Source organism: Ambystoma mexicanum, chromosome 3q, assembly GCF_040938575.1.
Source record: "Ambystoma mexicanum isolate Mex_15411 chromosome 3q, UKY_AmexF1_1, whole genome shotgun sequence".
Taxonomy (NCBI): domain Eukaryota; kingdom Metazoa; phylum Chordata; class Amphibia; order Caudata; family Ambystomatidae; genus Ambystoma; species Ambystoma mexicanum.
Genome location: NC_090926.1, coordinates 797,960,509 through 797,977,569, shown reverse-complemented (window position 1 = coordinate 797,977,569; position 17,061 = coordinate 797,960,509). Strand labels below are relative to the sequence as shown.

The 17,061-nt window shown below is 46.1% G+C and overlaps 1 protein-coding gene across 1 annotated transcript in view; it reads right to left on the bottom strand.

Annotated features, from left to right (window-relative positions):
- The window catches only part of ACSF2 (acyl-CoA synthetase family member 2), a 1,184,899-nt gene that overhangs the window by 422,742 nt on the left and 745,096 nt on the right, over positions 1 to 17,061 (bottom strand). The window contains exon 9 of the mRNA XM_069654880.1: positions 5,717 to 5,808. Within this exon, the coding sequence (XP_069510981.1) occupies positions 5,717 to 5,808 (92 nt within the window). The remainder of the gene's footprint in view (positions 1 to 5,716; positions 5,809 to 17,061) is intronic.

The following is a 17,061-nucleotide window of genomic DNA, read 5'->3' as shown; positions in this document are numbered from 1 at the left end:
CTACATTGCTCGTTGGATAATAGGGAATACCTGTTAGTTAATACATATGGTCCTAACGTGGACTCTCCTGATTTTGTCGATCGGCTGGCAGCGATTTTACTGGGCTATGCGGGAGTGCAGATTATTTGGGGCGGGGACATGAATTTTATAATGGACACCACACTGGACAGAACGGGCATTGCCCCTAGATTGCTTTCTGGTGCAGCGCGTAGACTCTTAGCGCATAGTGCGACGCTAGATATTCGAGATGCATGGCGGGTGATGCATCCACTAATGCGTGAATATACTCATTATTCCTCTGTGCACGACAGCTCCTCGAGAATTGACATGTTTTTTTTGTCTAGTACGCTCCTGGGTAGGGTGGCTGAGATTCAGATTTTGGCGCGCACCTTATCGGATCATTCTCCTGTTCAGCTGGCCGTTGACCTGGGAGTTCCTGCTCCCACAATTAACACATGGCGCTTCAAGTCTTCAGCCCTCCAGGACATAGTATTCAAGGCGGATATTCTTGCAGACATACAGTCCTACTTTGAGTTTAATCTATCCCACTCCACTTCCCTGGGGGTCCGATGGGAGGCCTTCAAGGTCTACATCAGGGGAATGTCCATATCGAAGGAGGCGGGAGTACTCAGAGCCATACGAGCAGCTCTTACCCGCTCCGAAGCCAAATTACGTGACCTGGAGAGCGCTCATCCTACATCTGTCGACCCAGCTACTCTTTCCCGGATTAGTGAGGAGCTCCAAGTTTTTAATGAACAGGCCATCAGGGAAGTTCGATATTTCAGTCGCCCACAGGCAGCCCGCAAATACGGTGAAGGGGACAGGCCGGGTAGGACACTGGCAGCGGTGGCCAGGGGCGAGTGGGGTCATACACTGATTGCTAGTATTAAGGACAGGTCAGGGTTGGACCAACTGACTGATCGACGGATTCTGGAAGTTTTTACAGACTTCTACACTGACCTATACTCCCAGCCCCCTGAACATAGCGAGTCTCAAATGCGTGACCTCCTCAGCCAGATCCCCACGACACTCATTTCCCCCACAACTAAAGACCAATTAGACTCCCCCGTTCTGTTGGAAGAAATAGTTGAGGCAATATCCAAATTCCCTAAGGGAAAAGCCCCTGGTCCGGACGGGCTGACAGCAGAATTTTATCAGGAGCATGTAGCCATCTTGGCCCCCAAATTACTGGAAGTTTGGAACGAATCGCTCCGACTGGGCACCCTCCCTCCGACATTGCGGGAGGCCGTCATCACGGTTCTCCTTAAACCGGGAAAACCTGCTGATGAGTGCGGATCTTACAGGCCCCTCTCATTGATGAACCTGGACACTAAAATATTTGCCAAAGTGATTGCCAATCGTTTTCTTCCGGTCATGTCTTATATGGTGCATGATGACCAATCAGGTTTCGTCCCCGGGAGGTCGACGTCCCACAATGTTAGAAGATTATTTAATGTCATGGCTCGCATGGATCAGGGTGTTAGTGCAGTGGCGGTTACGCTGGATGCCCAGAAGGCCTTTGACATGGTGTCCTGGAAATATACCTGGTTGGTACTGGAAAATATGGGTGTAGGGCCAAATATGATAGCGTACATTAAATTGCTATATACTTCCCCGGTGGCTAGGGTACGGGTTAACTCCCAGGCGTCAGCCCTGTTCCCTCTTTCCAGGGGCACCCGCCAGGGTTGCCCGTTTTCCCCGATCTTATTTGCCCTGGCAATAGAACCAATGGCCGACTATATTAGGGAGCGGCATGCATACCGAGGGATTAGGTTAAAAGACGCCCCAGAAATCGTCTCGCTGTATGCAGACGACGTGTTACTTTTCGTGAGAGACCCGGATGTGCACCTGGACCCGATTTTACGCGATATTACCCGAATTGGCACATACTCCGGGTTCACCATTAACTACACCAAATCTGAAATTTTCCCCCTTACTAGTTCCACGTCACAGCCCGTTACCGAGTACCCGTTGCGTTGGTCCCCGCTGGGGATTAGATATTTGGGGGTCCAGGTGTCCCGGACCAGGGAAACACTGCTGGCGGATAACTACCGGGCAGTGGCGGAGCAGGCTGAGGCCAAAATCGTGCGCTGGCGTGCCCTTCCACTATCACTGGCCGGTAGACTCTCACTGGTGAAAATGATCCTGCTCCCTAAGCTATTATACATCTTCTGTAATGTCCCCGTCTGGCCAGGCAGGAGATACTTTGCAAACCTTCATAAAACACTTGCACAATTCCTCTGGCATTCTGGTGCGGTACGTAAGAAATGGTCGGACATGTGTCTGCCCTATGACAGAGGGGGCTTCACGGCCCCGGACCTGCTAAAATATTGGACGGCCGCTCAGGCACAATTCGCTTCGTATTGGTACCCTGGACCCCCACCCCGCCCTCACTTCAAGCTGGAGGTCCTAGCGGGGGCGCGCTGTAACATAATGTCCCTGATTCTGAATAGGAAGTACGAACCGGATTCGCCTATTGATCCGGTCCGGGCAACCGTACAGGCCTGGGGCCAGCTGTTTGCAACCTGTGATGAACAACACCCATATTACAAGTGGCTCCCCGCCTGGAATGTTCCCGGGCTGGAACCCACGCACGACACCGCAGTGGCGCGGCACTGGGAGGCATTGGGGTACCGCGCCCTCACTGACTTTTATCCAGAAGGGCAATTTATAACGCTGCAGACGTGGAGGCCGGGACATTCTGGTTCAGTTATGGAGCTCCTGCAGTTCTACAGGCTGCGCGCGTCCTTTCGCAGCGCGTGGCCTGACTTTCCTGCTGAGCCCCGGGACTCCCCTGGGGTTGCCTACATTGCAAATTCGGGGGGTGCACGCGGAGTGGTCTCCTCATTATATAAACTGTTGCTGTCCGTTGCCCCTCCCCGACCATCCAGGGCATGGGAGGATTGGGCCGCTGAACTAGGGACGGAACTTACTGACCAACTGTGGGGAAAAATGTGCTCTCATACCAGTGGGGTGTCTTTGAACTTCCGTTACCGCACTATACAATATAAACTGCTCAACAGGTTGTACTATACACCGGGTAGAATATCAAGATTTGCACGCTCTGATCCCCGGCTCTGCCCTCGCTGTGGTGCCGAGGGAGCTGACCATTTACACATGTTCTGGGCCTGCCCGGAGCTGGCCACATTCTGGTCTAAGATCATGCAGACACTGTCTACAATTATCGACTCTGCGGTCGATCTTGACCCACTGGGGGCATTGTTTGGGGTGTGGAGTCCTGGGGAGCCTAGAGATGTGGTTAAGTTCCTGAATGTGAGTTGTGTGGTGGCCAAGAAATGTGTCTTGCAGGGTTGGAGGAGCTCGACCCCCCCGACATACCAAAAATGGCTGAATCTGCTTACGTGGTCTCGGAACTGCGAGGAGGGATTCCTGGACATGCTCCCGACCCGTTCCCGTCCCCATAATATTTGGTCTGCCTTCAATAGCTATCTGAATAGTTTAAATGACACCTCCTTGACCGGCGGGTCCTCCCGGTCCTCTTCAATCACGTTTAAGATGTTGGTGACTCATGTTTTGTTGCTAATTGACCTCCGTTGCCTACCTTCTGCATATAAGTTCATGTATCCATGTATATGTACACTGAATATGTTCTTATTGTCCCGATGTAAGTGTGTATGTTATCTGCCTCTGTCAGCAAAAATAAAAGTTTAAAAAAAAAAGAAAAATGGACGCGTCCTCCAGATCTACTGCAAATTCTTATTCAATTGCACTTGGAAACCTCGATTAAAGTCACATTAAACACTGCTAGTGAACTTTCGGAAAGCATCGCGACCAAAAGAGGTGTTAAGCAGTGCTGCTCGCTGAAAGCTGTGATCTTCAAATTATACATTGCAGATCTGCCCGAAACCCTTGCCGAATATAACAGGTTTCTACCAAAAATTAATGGTCATCATATCGGCTGGGACACTACACAAATTGTTTTACAACGTTTATTAAAGAAATTGGAAATCTATTTGCAGACCAATAGTATGGAGATTAATGTGGAGAAATCCAAAATTGTTGTATTTGGTTCCCAGCTAGGAAAAAGAGGCAGAAACGTCTGATGATTCACAGCAGGGAAACAAGTGGAAAGAACTGAAAACATTAGATACCTTGGAATCTTATTCAACAAATCAATAAGAGAATGGGAATAGATAGAAGATCTGAAATCCAAAATGACTAATCTATCGCTACAAGGTGCCAAATTGCACTGTGAATTTTGCAAATTCACTCTTATGCCAGCAATTTTGTTTTACCGCCAGAAAGTGGTCGCTGCAATCACATTTGGATCGGAAGGTGGTTTCAACATAAATAATAATCTGTGGAACCTGCTTGAAGGGCGGCATTGGAGGAACGTTTTACGACTGCCTCATAATGTTTCAATATCTGCAATACGATACAAGCTAGGGCTCCAGTCTCTTGGGTCGTCGGTGTTATGGTAATCCTTCTCCTTATTCAGAAAGATGACTATGTCCAACTCTGATCGACTGTATGCGATACTGAAAGCAACTGTAGAAAAAGCATATCATGGGTTGTTAAAAGATTGGTCTACTAAAATCCTAAAGCATCTCGACCACGTGGGCGCCTCTCTTAAACTACTAATTGACAATCCATGTGTAGTAAAGAAAAAGCTGAGCCATTGTGACTGGATTGAGACTCTGGATAAGAGAATTCATTTAAAATCAAGCTTAGTACAAATTAGAGAGGCCCGCGCAGTTAATCAGATTCCAAGGTACTTACAACAATTCCAGTCAAGACACCACCGCAATCAGTTTCTGCGTCTGCGTTTAAAACAGCTACCGACCAAAGAGATGCTCTTCTTAAGACATGAGCTGAACACTGTATTTGTATTTTGTATTTGTTTTATTTGTAACGCGCACCTTCAGGCCCGGAGGCATCACTGTAGATAATTGTTGCCATTTCTGTAACCAACAAGTGGAATCGCTGATGCATTTGGTTGCAGAATGTTCAGCGTTAAAAGCTGAAAGAACATTGGCCCTGGAGAGATTTGCTCTAGCAAATGGCAACATGGATGATTGGTGGTCTGCGTTGTTGTCCGGGAATAACTATATGCTGACGTGTACAGTTATAGATTACCTAGAAAAAATATTGGCAACAGGGCGGTAGCAGTGAAGTCAAATGTCAAAAGGGTGACTTTATCTAATGAAATATACAACTGTCATATTGTCATATGTGGTTGTTTTGGGCGATGTCTTTTGGTTTTATGAAAAATAATTGAAAGGTTAAAGAACAATTGGGCTGACGATGGAAGAAAGAAGCTGGGAATAGTTGAGAGTATTGTTTCATTTTGTAAAAGTTTGTAAATAAAATGACAAAAAAAATGAAATTTGGCCAGCTCAATCTGCAGATCAATAATGGAGAAAGCCTGTCCTGGCCTATTTGTTCCTTGATTGCTGTTGTAAAGATGGCAGGCGGGTCTACAGCTAAGTTACGAATCACCCCTTTCCCAATACACATGTACATTGTGGCCATGACCAAGTGGGATGGACACACAACCAAACTCATCTGGGTATCCAGGCAGCACCCACAATTAGCGTACTAAGGCCCAGCTCAAACTTCCCTAACTCTATAGTCCCCTCATTCAAATCAAGTAGCATGAAACCGCCACAATTGCCTACAGGCCCCTACACCTCTGGTTGGAAATGGACGGTGTGGCAAAGGGACAGGCCTCTCTTCTAACACACTTTTCACTCACCTCCCATAACGGTTGAAACGTTGTAGTTGGAGAAGTCTGGCTGGCCCATTATGTCAATGTACATGGTTGGAGTGCCATAAAGGAACGTGCATCTGTTGGCAAAGGAGACAAAAGGTGAAGTGCTTTGTGTAGTGCAGGTAAATAAAGAGACAGAGGCCAGTGAAGGTCTGCAAGGGTTTATCTGTCAGGCAAATGAGAGCACTCAATGACATCCAGTCTATTACCTGACGACACATCGAACACGACAGAAAAAAAAACCATGATAATTTGCAAAAAAGAACATAAAACAACAAGACTTTCATAGAGATAATATAAGGCACTTCCTTAAACCCTGATGAAGAACAAAGAGTCTGAAACAACAGTTGACAATTACTCTTCAAGGTGAAGTTGATCTGTGCTATTTGGAAATGCACAAAAACAAAGTCTTGCTGTTTCCATATACTAGATCTAATACTGCACTACAGCTGAATCTGTTCTTCATTTATTGCGTGTGTGCCCTACATGTAATTATGTGATGAATTGCCTTCATTGTGTATTGTCTGTATGCAGATTAGAGTAAATTACAAAATATGGGGCAGAGTAGAAAAAAGCAGTACAAGATCAAGCACATTCAGAAGATTTATGTGATCATTGGGGAAGATCGATCCATACCTTCTTGTAGGACTCGATCCACTTTTTCTAACTATGTGACAGAAATGTCCAGCATGGCTTTTTCTTACCTTTTTCATTCTGTGATGAATAGCTAATGAAAAAATCTGTGGGACCCCAAAAGCGAATGTATTGTACCACCTGAGCATAATATGTTCAGAAAGTGCAATCTAAAGGTATAAATATGTAGATGTGATTGTGAAGTGAAGCATGAGCTGGCCACAAATATTGACTACAATAACACAGAGGGAAGAAATACTTGTTCTCAAGCCCCCCCCGCCCCCAACCATGTTCAAAATGTGTGACTGTGTTATCCATATACCTTGCCCAAGAAGTTTCACCGCCAATTTGGGGCTCTGGTATGTTACATTCTCACTTTCCATCCACACCTTTCACCATCAATGCAATCCCCCTAAAACAGACAAGTCCCCACAACCGGCACCTCACCCAGACTGAAGGTGAAAGGTGGAGTGGTGAAGAAAGAAGCCAAAATCAACTTCATTAACCCTACCCTGAGTTCTCTGGACTGGGCCCATACTTATGAACGAAGATGCTCCTTTGGATTTCGAACTTTGCAATACAATTTATGAAAAACACACTGTGTATGAAAGTGAGTTGGTTCTGGGATAAACACGTTATTCTGTAGGCCCATTGTCACAATATCTCCCTTTAGACAATGATCCCTGCGTCCAAAGGCCATTTGCATTTTTTGCCACTTACATACCGCTATCGCAAATGCACTTTACAGAATTGATGAAAACGGTACAATAGAGTGTACAATACAATGATAAAATGAAAACAAGAATGCAACAGAATGGGAAAGTTAAGTGTCAGAAAGGAGGGAAAGTGGTCTTTCAGACAAGCAGGAACCATTGGATAGGAAGGAGAAGCATAAATCAGTAAGAGGAAGAGAGTTCCCATCTTAAGGAGCTAGAACTATAACTGAGGGAAACATGAGAAGGCAGATGGAGGTTTAGGAACTGAAAGAAGGAAATGAGACTGAAAAGCAAGACAACGAGAGGGAGAGTAAAAGGAGATGAGAGAGGCTAGATAAGAATAGGCAATTGGAGACATTTGAAAATGATGAATAGTAGAAAAGCAGACGGAAGCCAAAAGGTAGGATGCTGGCTGAATGAAGGGTGGAGGAAACGGAGGCTGGATTGAAGGGTTATAGAGATGAGAAGGGTTAGATGAGAGGCAGGAGCCCTACTAGGAAGACCTACTAGAAGAGTAGAGCACTAGTCAATCTGGGAAAAAAATAAAGGAGCTGATAAGAAATTGGAGATATATAAGAAAAGCTAAGGGCGGGCACGATGAACATTATAGAGGGGAAGGCAACACATCTGGGCTATTTGTGAAATGCGAGAAGAGAACAACAGTGGAGTCAAAATTGATTTTTAGATTCCAGACAGAGAGAAAAATGAAGTGTCGAAGGAGGAAACGAGAGACAGGGTGAGGTGAAAGAGATGGAGAAGAAAGGGGAAAAGAGGATTTCAGTTTTAGAAGGATTCAGGAGAAGGAAATGAGAGGACATCCAAGACTCGTTAGCAAGAAGACGCGAAGATACATTAGAATGAAGAGTGTCAGAAAAATCAGAGAGCGAGAAGATCATCTGCGAGTCATTGGCATAGAAGTGACAGGAAGGATTGCACGAATTGAGCAGGGCGGCAAAAGGGTATCAAGTGATAATAGAGATTCCAATCATAGAGAATGCTATAAAAGAGAAACAAAAACAGAGAAAAAAAAACATCGAACATTTATAAAAATAGATATGGGTTGGCGTTATTGGGTAAAACCCGTGAGAATGGGGTTGGTTTAAGCACATAGAGAAATGAGGGGTTCGATATTTTTTCAAGGTTATTGTTTTCGCTGAAAAAGCATTCTCTGTTATGTATTCTCTATAATCACATAGAACCCGGCGAGAGGAATGCTGTAGAAAGACACGAATAGGGAGCAAAGAACAGAAGCTTGGGGGACACAACGAGTAGGGGCCCGAGGGAGGAGAGATGACCTGACAAACAGACTGAGTAGGATTGGTCAGAAAGGCTACACTAAAACCAATTGAGAACAGAACCATAGAAGCCAAGGGAGGACTCAGAGAGGAAAGAAGTCTCGGGTGACCAACAGTATAAAATGAAGCTGAGAGAGATTGAATAGAATATGTATAGAGGAACGTTTGTAATGAGCATTGAGAAGAGAGGTGGAGACACGTACAAGCACAGTTTGTGTTGAATGGGCTGAATGGAAACCATATTGCAGAGGGAGAAAAACAGCGCACAGATATATGAAAGAAGAGACTTGGGTATAGATGATTCTTTAAAGGAGCTTAGATCATAATGGGAGAAGAGAAACAGGTTGGAAATTCGAAATGAGAGAGATAGAGGGAGGATTCCTTTGAAGCTAAGGATGATTACATGTTTGGAGGATGATGGGGGATGGAGGAGGAAAGAAATTGAAGTGGCAGGTAAGGAAGGAGCTTAGGGTAAACAGAAGTAATTAGATGGGATGGGATAGGATCAGGAGGAAAAGCAGTGATCTAAGCACGGTGTAGAAAATGAATAGTGTCAGAAGTGAGGGGAAGAAGGAACCCTGTTTGACAGCTACTGTGACAGCCAAGACACTGCCATGCAGAGGCTGCATTTATGTTTGCATCTCTGTGCCATGACCATAACTAATAATGATAAACCATTGTCTGGTGGCAGGATAATCAGGAAATATAAGCCATACAAGGTTCTGATATGGTAAATGATGGTTCAGAAAATTATTAAGACAACTTCTGATTTGCAGCATACCAGCATCGACACTATGAGCTCAGACCAGCTCTAGTAGGATTACAAGAACCTGCCTATCTGCATTCCAGTGAATGAGACAAAAGGCAGGATGCATGCAACTTTTGACTGACTGGAAGGAATGGTAATTCCTCCCTTGCCAGGCCTATAATCCCAGAGTTGGCGATCTCCTGAGTACCTCCTTCAAAAAGGCAATTCCTAACAAAAGGCCTGCCTCACAATACAGGATTGCACACCAGATAGTCTTTGAAGATGCAGGCTGGGTAAGGGCAGAGTTGGGTCAGCGAGAGAGTGGGTTTGAGGTAGGAATAATCATTGTTACTTTTCGGTGGGATTTTATCTCCTTTCTGTCCACCCACTTCCTGCAGAACAAGGCGCTCTGGGTATGGCATCAGGAATCACTTGTCCCAAGGACTGGGATTGGACCCCTTAAAGCAGGCTTGCTTTCATTCCAACCCTGGTGGACTTTTACCTATAAAAGAGTGGCACCCTCACTCCTTTGATTCACTTTTGCATCTTCAAGGACATCTGAAAGAATTCATTTGGATCCTGTTGGGAGAGCAGTCCTTTCCAATGCCCTCTGCCAGAGTTGATAACAGGTGTTCCCAAGGCAGAAGAAAGCTCTGCTCCCACCCCACACCCAGGGCACATTGAAGGTAACTTTGCTGAAGACCAAGGCCTCTATGCTAGCAGACTTCCCTAGTCTGGGAGGGCAGAGACAGAAAAGGTCTCACCATGCTCTAGAGGCCCCTGCAGTAGGACACTCGTCATCCACAGGGTAAAACCAGCCATGTCTCCTGTTTTCGTCACGCAAACCAACTTGAACTGCATTCAAAACATGTTCACCACTTTTGAAAATCCACGACCTGCTGAATAGTGCTGACTTTGACACTCACCTTTGAACTGCTGTTGGTGCATCATCAAACCGGCTCAATGTCACATCACCCCAGCAGAGCCCCGTTACCTGTCCGGTTTGAGCACCAGCATACCATGCAGACAACTCTGAAATGCCACATAGAGCTAAGCATCGAACCACCAGGACTTTGCATCACAACCTAACTGTTGGAACATAAAGTCACATCAACTTGACCCAGTGGTACTCATCACTTTGAACCATGCTTTATCGTCAAACTGCTCTGGTGACCCATCTACCTTCATGGCTCGATGCCACCTTTGAACCGCATGAAGCACCACTTGAACCGAATCGCTGCCTGGGATCAACAAGACTCCCTGCACTCAAACTGGGCTCAACTCACATCTACACAAAGAGGAATCTTCCATGCCACATTAACTTAGATTTACTACAATGTCAAAATGACAGTTAAATTGTTTATTTAAAAAACTCGATTGATAATTATGAATCAATATAGTGTTATATAAAAGTGCCAACCATACATAAAGTTTCCTTTGTCTTTCATACATCAGAAATCACCAGAAATCTGATGCATACGCTCACAATCATGATGCCTAGTAACATGACCACATACAAATAACAAACCACAAATGTGCAAATGGAATAAATGTGCAAACTGCTCAAATAAAGTCCAAATGATTACAATTGTTATGCACTGGTGACTGTAAATATCCAGTCTACAATAAGAAAGTGCAATGTGCCTAATAACTCTCGTTAGACAATATTACATATTTAAGCTACGTCATTCTGGCTTATTGAATAGTAGGTCTTCTTATGTTGGCTTCCCATTCTTATTGGCCCTTGAGTTTCGGCTATAGGGCTCTCGAAAATGACAGCGAATGCAGCCTTCTTCGGGGCGATAGTCTATTTGATTTTTTTTTTTATTACAATTTTTATTCGTTTTTACAACAATCAACAAACCCAGCAGTGTTTGTCATAATACTTTAAACATAAAATAAATATTCTTAAGTTTCCACTGCTTACCCCTTACCCACCCACCCCCCAACTGGAGCCTACTCCACTTCGCCCTCTGCCTTTTATTCCTCTAGGGGTGCCTCCCCATTAGTATTCTCAGGAGGTATCATGATCGCTTGAGCAGTCCTGGGTGGACCCCGACAGAGTGGCCACTTAGTGTTTCCAGGCCGTCAGGGTTTCCGCTTCCTCCTCCCCTCCCCTCCCCCGCTCACCGCTTCATTCCATATCGCTGTTTCCGCTTCGGCCCATTTCTGGAGATCGTTCCACCAAACCTCTACCTTTGGTCTGTTGCATGCTTTCCACCCCATAGCGATTCTGCGCTTGGCAAGTATGTAATCCAAGTCCTTAAATTTGCTCATATGTTTCAATTGGCGCAGTCTAGGAAACCCCCCTACCATGCATGCCCACACAGATTCCACATTTAGCGTGATCCCTTTCTCATTTTATTGGTGGGCTACTTCTCCCCAGAATTTCCCAATTTCCGGACATGCCCAAAACATGTGGACCATCCCTGCGTTCACTTCTCCGCATTTGTGGCATGTTTGTCATTCTGCGCTTTTAAATCGAGCAATCCTCTGGGGCTGCCATGTACGCTCTGTGGGTTACATGGAGCTGGATTTGTTGCAGCCTCGCGTTCCTAGACACTTTTTTATGGTACCCCTGAACCCGCTCCCACAACCCATCATTCATGAGTTCTCCCACTTCCTCCTCCCAGTCCACTCTTAGCAGGGTCACTTCCTTTCCCACCCTGGACATCAGCAATTCGTAAATTCGGGAAATCTTGTGCCCTCCCTCTGCGACATCGTACATTGCTTCTATGGTCGTATCGGGTTGATCTTCCAGCACTATTTCAGACCATGTCTCTCTCACCCGCCATACCAATCTGGTATAAGTGATATACTGCCCTTGGTGTAAACCCATTTCTTCTACCAGCACATTGAATTCCTTTAACTCCCCCTCTTGCCAAATTTCTCCCATATTTGCAATCCCCACCGGTTCCAAATGCCTACGAATCATCTTCCTCAGTTGCTCGTCTCCTCCGGTCAATGCCACTAGCGGCACTTGCAGAGAACACGGGGTCGGGTTCTCCTTGTCCTGGCAAGCCTTCCGCCATATCTTCCATCCTAGTTCCAACATCCCCGGGCGCCCTTTAAGCTCTGGTTTGGGCAGCCATATCCATTCTTTCAAGACAAACGGGGCACATTCAGATCTCAACAGTCTAGACTCTGATGTTGAGTCTTCCGTTAACCACTTAGCCACGTATTGTAGTTGACTGACCAGATGATAAATCTCGAAGTTGGGCAGTTTTATGCCCCGTTTGTCATACATGTTCTGTAGTTTCCATAGGGCTAGTCTATTCCTAGTACCATGCCAAATGAATACCCTGCATATTCTCTGGAGCTTAACAAAGTATCGCTTGGGTATGATATATGGTATGTTCCCAAAAAAAGTGTAGTAGCCTGGGCAGTACAACCATCTTCAACAGCTCCCCCTTTCCCATCATGGCCAAGGGGAACTTAGTCCAGAACCTCATGCTATTCTCAATGTTTGCTACTGCCTTCTCTGTATTATGTTCATATTCTGCCTCCACCGTGTGATAGATATTGATCCCCAGGTATCTAAAGGTACTGGTCTCACAAGGTATTTATAGGACTGACAGTTGTTCCTGCGGGACCCCTATATACCTCCCCAGGGGGAATATGCACGACTTCGGTGGTCGGTCAAAAGGCCGAAAAAAAATCTCGAATAACAAAAATCGCGAAAAAAAAGGCAGAAAAAAAAAATATCGATTTTTTTTTTATATATGTATTTTTTGGGTCAGGTAAGTAAAAAAAAGGGTTAAAATAAAAAAAATAGAAAAAAAGGGGGGTTGGGGGGAACCCCCCCATTTAAAAAAAAAAACATCATAAAAAAACATTCGATATTTTTTTTTTGGCCTTTTTTTCGAGATTTTTTTTTTCGAGATTTAGAACTTCGGTATTATGACTATAAACCCACGACTTCTTAGGATTAACTGCACTGCCAGAGAGCGACGCAAATCGCTCCATTACTTCTAGAATGTATTGCAGATTTTCCTCAGGGTACCTCAAATATGACAAGATATCATCTACGTATAGTGATATTAAGTGTGGTCCTCCTTTTGTGTAGATCCCCACTTCCTCAGACTGTTGTCTCAGGTATATCGCTAGGGGTTCCAGTGCAAGAATGTACAGCATCGGGACCCAAGGGCATCCCTGTCTAGTGCCCCTACTGAGTTGCCACCTCTCCAAAATGATTGCTCCTGTCTTGACTCTGGCTAATGGTGAGCTATACAGTAGTTTCACCGGTACCCGGGTCCCATCCCATAATCTTTTAGGGCCGCCATCAGCCAAGGCCATTTGGGTGGAATCGAAGGCCTTTACTGCATCTAATGATACAATTGCAATCTCGTGTGTCTCTCCTTCTGTTTGCTCTATGACACGGTGAGGTTGTCGGATATGTTTCTGTGCGGTACATATCCGGTCTGATGGGATGTATTAGTCTGCTTATGAACTGTCTCATTCTATTTGCCAACACAGCCGTGAGTATCTTGCTGTCCTGGTTTAGCAAGGATAGCAGTCTGTACGAACCGCAGTCCATGCTCAGCTTATTAGGTTTGAGGAGTGGAATAATGATCGCCTCTCAGGGATTCTGGCAATATTCCTGTTTCGAATGCTTCATTTAACATTGCCATTAGCGGGGGAAGCACTTCCTTCTTATACGTTTTGTAAAACTCACTGGGGAGTCTGTCCGCTCCCGGGGGCTTGCTGGTAGGTAGTTGTTCAACCACTGCTTCTAGTTCTTCCAATGTGATTGGGGCATCTAGGTCCTCTCGCTCTTCAGCACTTCATTTTGGTAGGCCAATATCCTCTGGTGTTCCCATTATCTCACTCCCTTCACCCCCTCCTTCGTGTCCGTACAATCGTTTATAAAATTCAAGGAACTCCGTTCACGCCCTCTTGGGTATCCAATGTTTGTCCACTCTCCTCCTTTACTGATCTAATCGTTGGTCTGGGGGTCTCACTTTTATACAACCATGCTAGCAATCTCCCTGGCTTGTCTCCCCCAGCGTGCTGCCTTTCTATGTATTTCTTGTAGTTTAAGTTGCATAATCTCTCCCAGTGCCCTCCACATTCTTGCTGCAATTGGTTTATGGTTTCATCATCTTCCCGGGAGTTACCTCCTCTACCCAAGACTGTCTCCAGTTTCGCCTCTGCCCTCTGCAGCTCCCGTAGTATGCCTCCCTGCAGCCCTTTAGATTTGGCTATAGCTGATGCTCTCACCACCACTTTAAATGCTTCCCATAGAGTACTGGCCGATTCTACACTCCCAGTGTTATTTTCAAAGTATTCTACAATTTCCTTCCTCAGGTCCCCCCCCGGAACACTGTGTCTTTCAACGCTTCGGCTCTGAGCCGCCACGTTGGGATCCTAGCTCTAGGAGGCACGTACTGCCATGTTAAAACAAGTGGCAAATGGTCTGAGAGGACCCTCGCCTTGTATTCTGATTGCACTATTTCTCCCGTCATCTCCTGAGAGGTGAACATATAGTCAAGCCGTGTGTACAAGTTTTGTGGGGCCGAGTAATGCAGATAATGTCTATCATGTGGGTAGTGTAGCCTCCACATATCCTCCAGCTGAAGGTCTCCCAACAGTGTCCTTAGAGTTTTGGCAGCGGGAGTAGGTTTGTCTAATTTCGTGTCTGACCTGTCCACCCTGGGGTCCAACGTACAATTAAAATCACCTCCCACAATAAGCACGCACCCCAGGTACGGGCTCATTTTACTATAGAGGGTCTTAAAATAGGCCACTGTATCTTGATTCGGGGCATATGTTTTGATAATGCATACTTCTCTATTTTCTATCAATCCCCGTATTGCCACCAACCTCCCGTCAGACTCTGCTGTGGACTGTAGCAGCTGGAAGGGGACATGTGGTGCTACCAAAGTGATTACCCCTCTGGCATAAGCCGAATGCGTTGCACCTATGGTGGCCCCCTTCCATTTCCTCTTTATCACTTCTTGTTTTTCCTTCGTGAGATGTGTTTCCTGTATTAAGGTGATATTTATTTTCTGCCTCGTTAAGTACATCATGAACTTATTTCTCTTCAAGTAACTGTTGAGCCCCCTGACATTCCAGGTTGTTATATTTAGGTCTCCCATCTTTCATCCATACCCAGTCCCACCTCTATCCCTCCTCATCATCCGCGTCAAGCTCAGCAGCGCGTGTGTGTAAGCTCGTTCCCTCACTAATAGAACTGAAAATCCCCCAACTCCCATCCCCCCCTTCCAATCCCCAACTGTTGCCAGCTCCATCCCTGGATCACAGGCGATCACGCATTTAGTCCTTTCTCGGCTTGCCGGTACTAGAAACACAGCAGGGCGTTACCACACTACCGGTAACCTAAATAAACTCTCTATAGGGGTATGATAGTGAGTCTGCTGTATCTCCCGCAATCATGCAACATTATACTATGCTCACCCGTATTCTTCTACTTAAAGCCTAGCTCGTCTCTCAGCTTACGTTTGTCCTATCTTATAATCAAGTCCCAATGCTATAGCTTATACAGCACCTCGGCCTCTGGGACCGCTGCCTCACTTGTCTGTTCTGTCCTCCTTCTGTTTGTCTGTCCCCGACAGGAAATTCTGTGCATCCAGCCACTCTGTTGCATCTTCTGGAGTTTCAAAAAACAGGGCCCTGTTCCTATGAAACACTTTCAGTTTCGCCGGGTACATCAGCATGTATTTAAAGCCCACCTCACGCAGTATCTTCTTCAGTACAGTAGTTCAGTCGCCGTCTCTGCAGTCGCCGTGATCGATGCGTATGCCCTTTGTATTGTACTCCCTTTCTGGAAGAATTCCAAGATCATCTCCCTATCCTGGTAATTCAAAATTTTGGCAATTATCGGTCTTAGGGAGTTGAGGGGGGTCGTGGCTCCCGGCGGTGGTTTTCTTGTCAGGGCTCTGTGTGCTCACTCCACTGCGAACCCTTGGGTAAGCTCTCCTCCCTCGATTTCTTGCAGCAGCATGGTCTCGATGTAATCTGAGGGGTTTAGTCCTTCTTCCCCTTCCAGGAGTCCCACAATGCGTATGTTGTTTCTTCAGGCCGCCCTTCAGCTTCCTCTGCTCTGCTTTCCAGGTTGCTCACTTGTTGCCGCAGTGTGTGGATCTCTGAGGCGTGGGTCTTGCAGACAGCTGTGTTTGAGTTTACTTCTTTCTCCAGTTCCCCTGTGCGTTCTGCTATTTTCCTTACGTCTTGCCTCAGTAGGTTTACATCCTCTTGTACTGCACCAATTTTAAGATCCAGTAATGTTTTGAGTTCAACCATGGCTGCCTCCAGTTTGGTTTCCCATGCTATTTTCAGGTCTGCAATTGCTTCCAAGATCTGCTGATCATACACGCTGGTGCAGTGTCTGTTTGCGGGTTCCTTTCCCTATTCCTGCCCCCCTCCATTGACTGTGGTGTTTTTGTAAATTACTCCCTTGTTGATTGTTTCCCCTTTGTTTTTGGCAGCTTGGATACCATCACGGTGCCGCCAAGTGTATCAGTACGCAGTGGTTGGGGTCAGTCTTACGGGCCCTTCAGCTTGCCCCAGTTCGTCTAGTGCTTGGGTCCATTTGGGGGCTGCTAGTCGCACCTGCGGGGTTTGGGGTGCATCTGCAGTTGTCAGAGCACGCTAAGGTGCACTGGTTAAATGTGTGAGCTTGGTGTCGGAGGTCTCTTACTGTGCATCCCAAGCTTGGTCGTGGCCCCTGCACCTCCTTGCTCTGGCGGGATTATCTCTCCTTAACAGTATTGGTTACTGTTCAGGTGCAAACTGCGAGGTGTCATTTTGTGCAGTTCTCATGCATGCATGGTGCTGGGCTGTGCTTCCTTCAGTTAGTCTTTAGTCGGGCTCATGGGCGTATCAGGCTTTTATTTATTCAGTGGCGCTCCTCCAATTCTCTGGCCAGGTCCGTTCGCTGTCTTCCACCTCCCCGTGCTCCGCTGGTCAGTCCGGGAG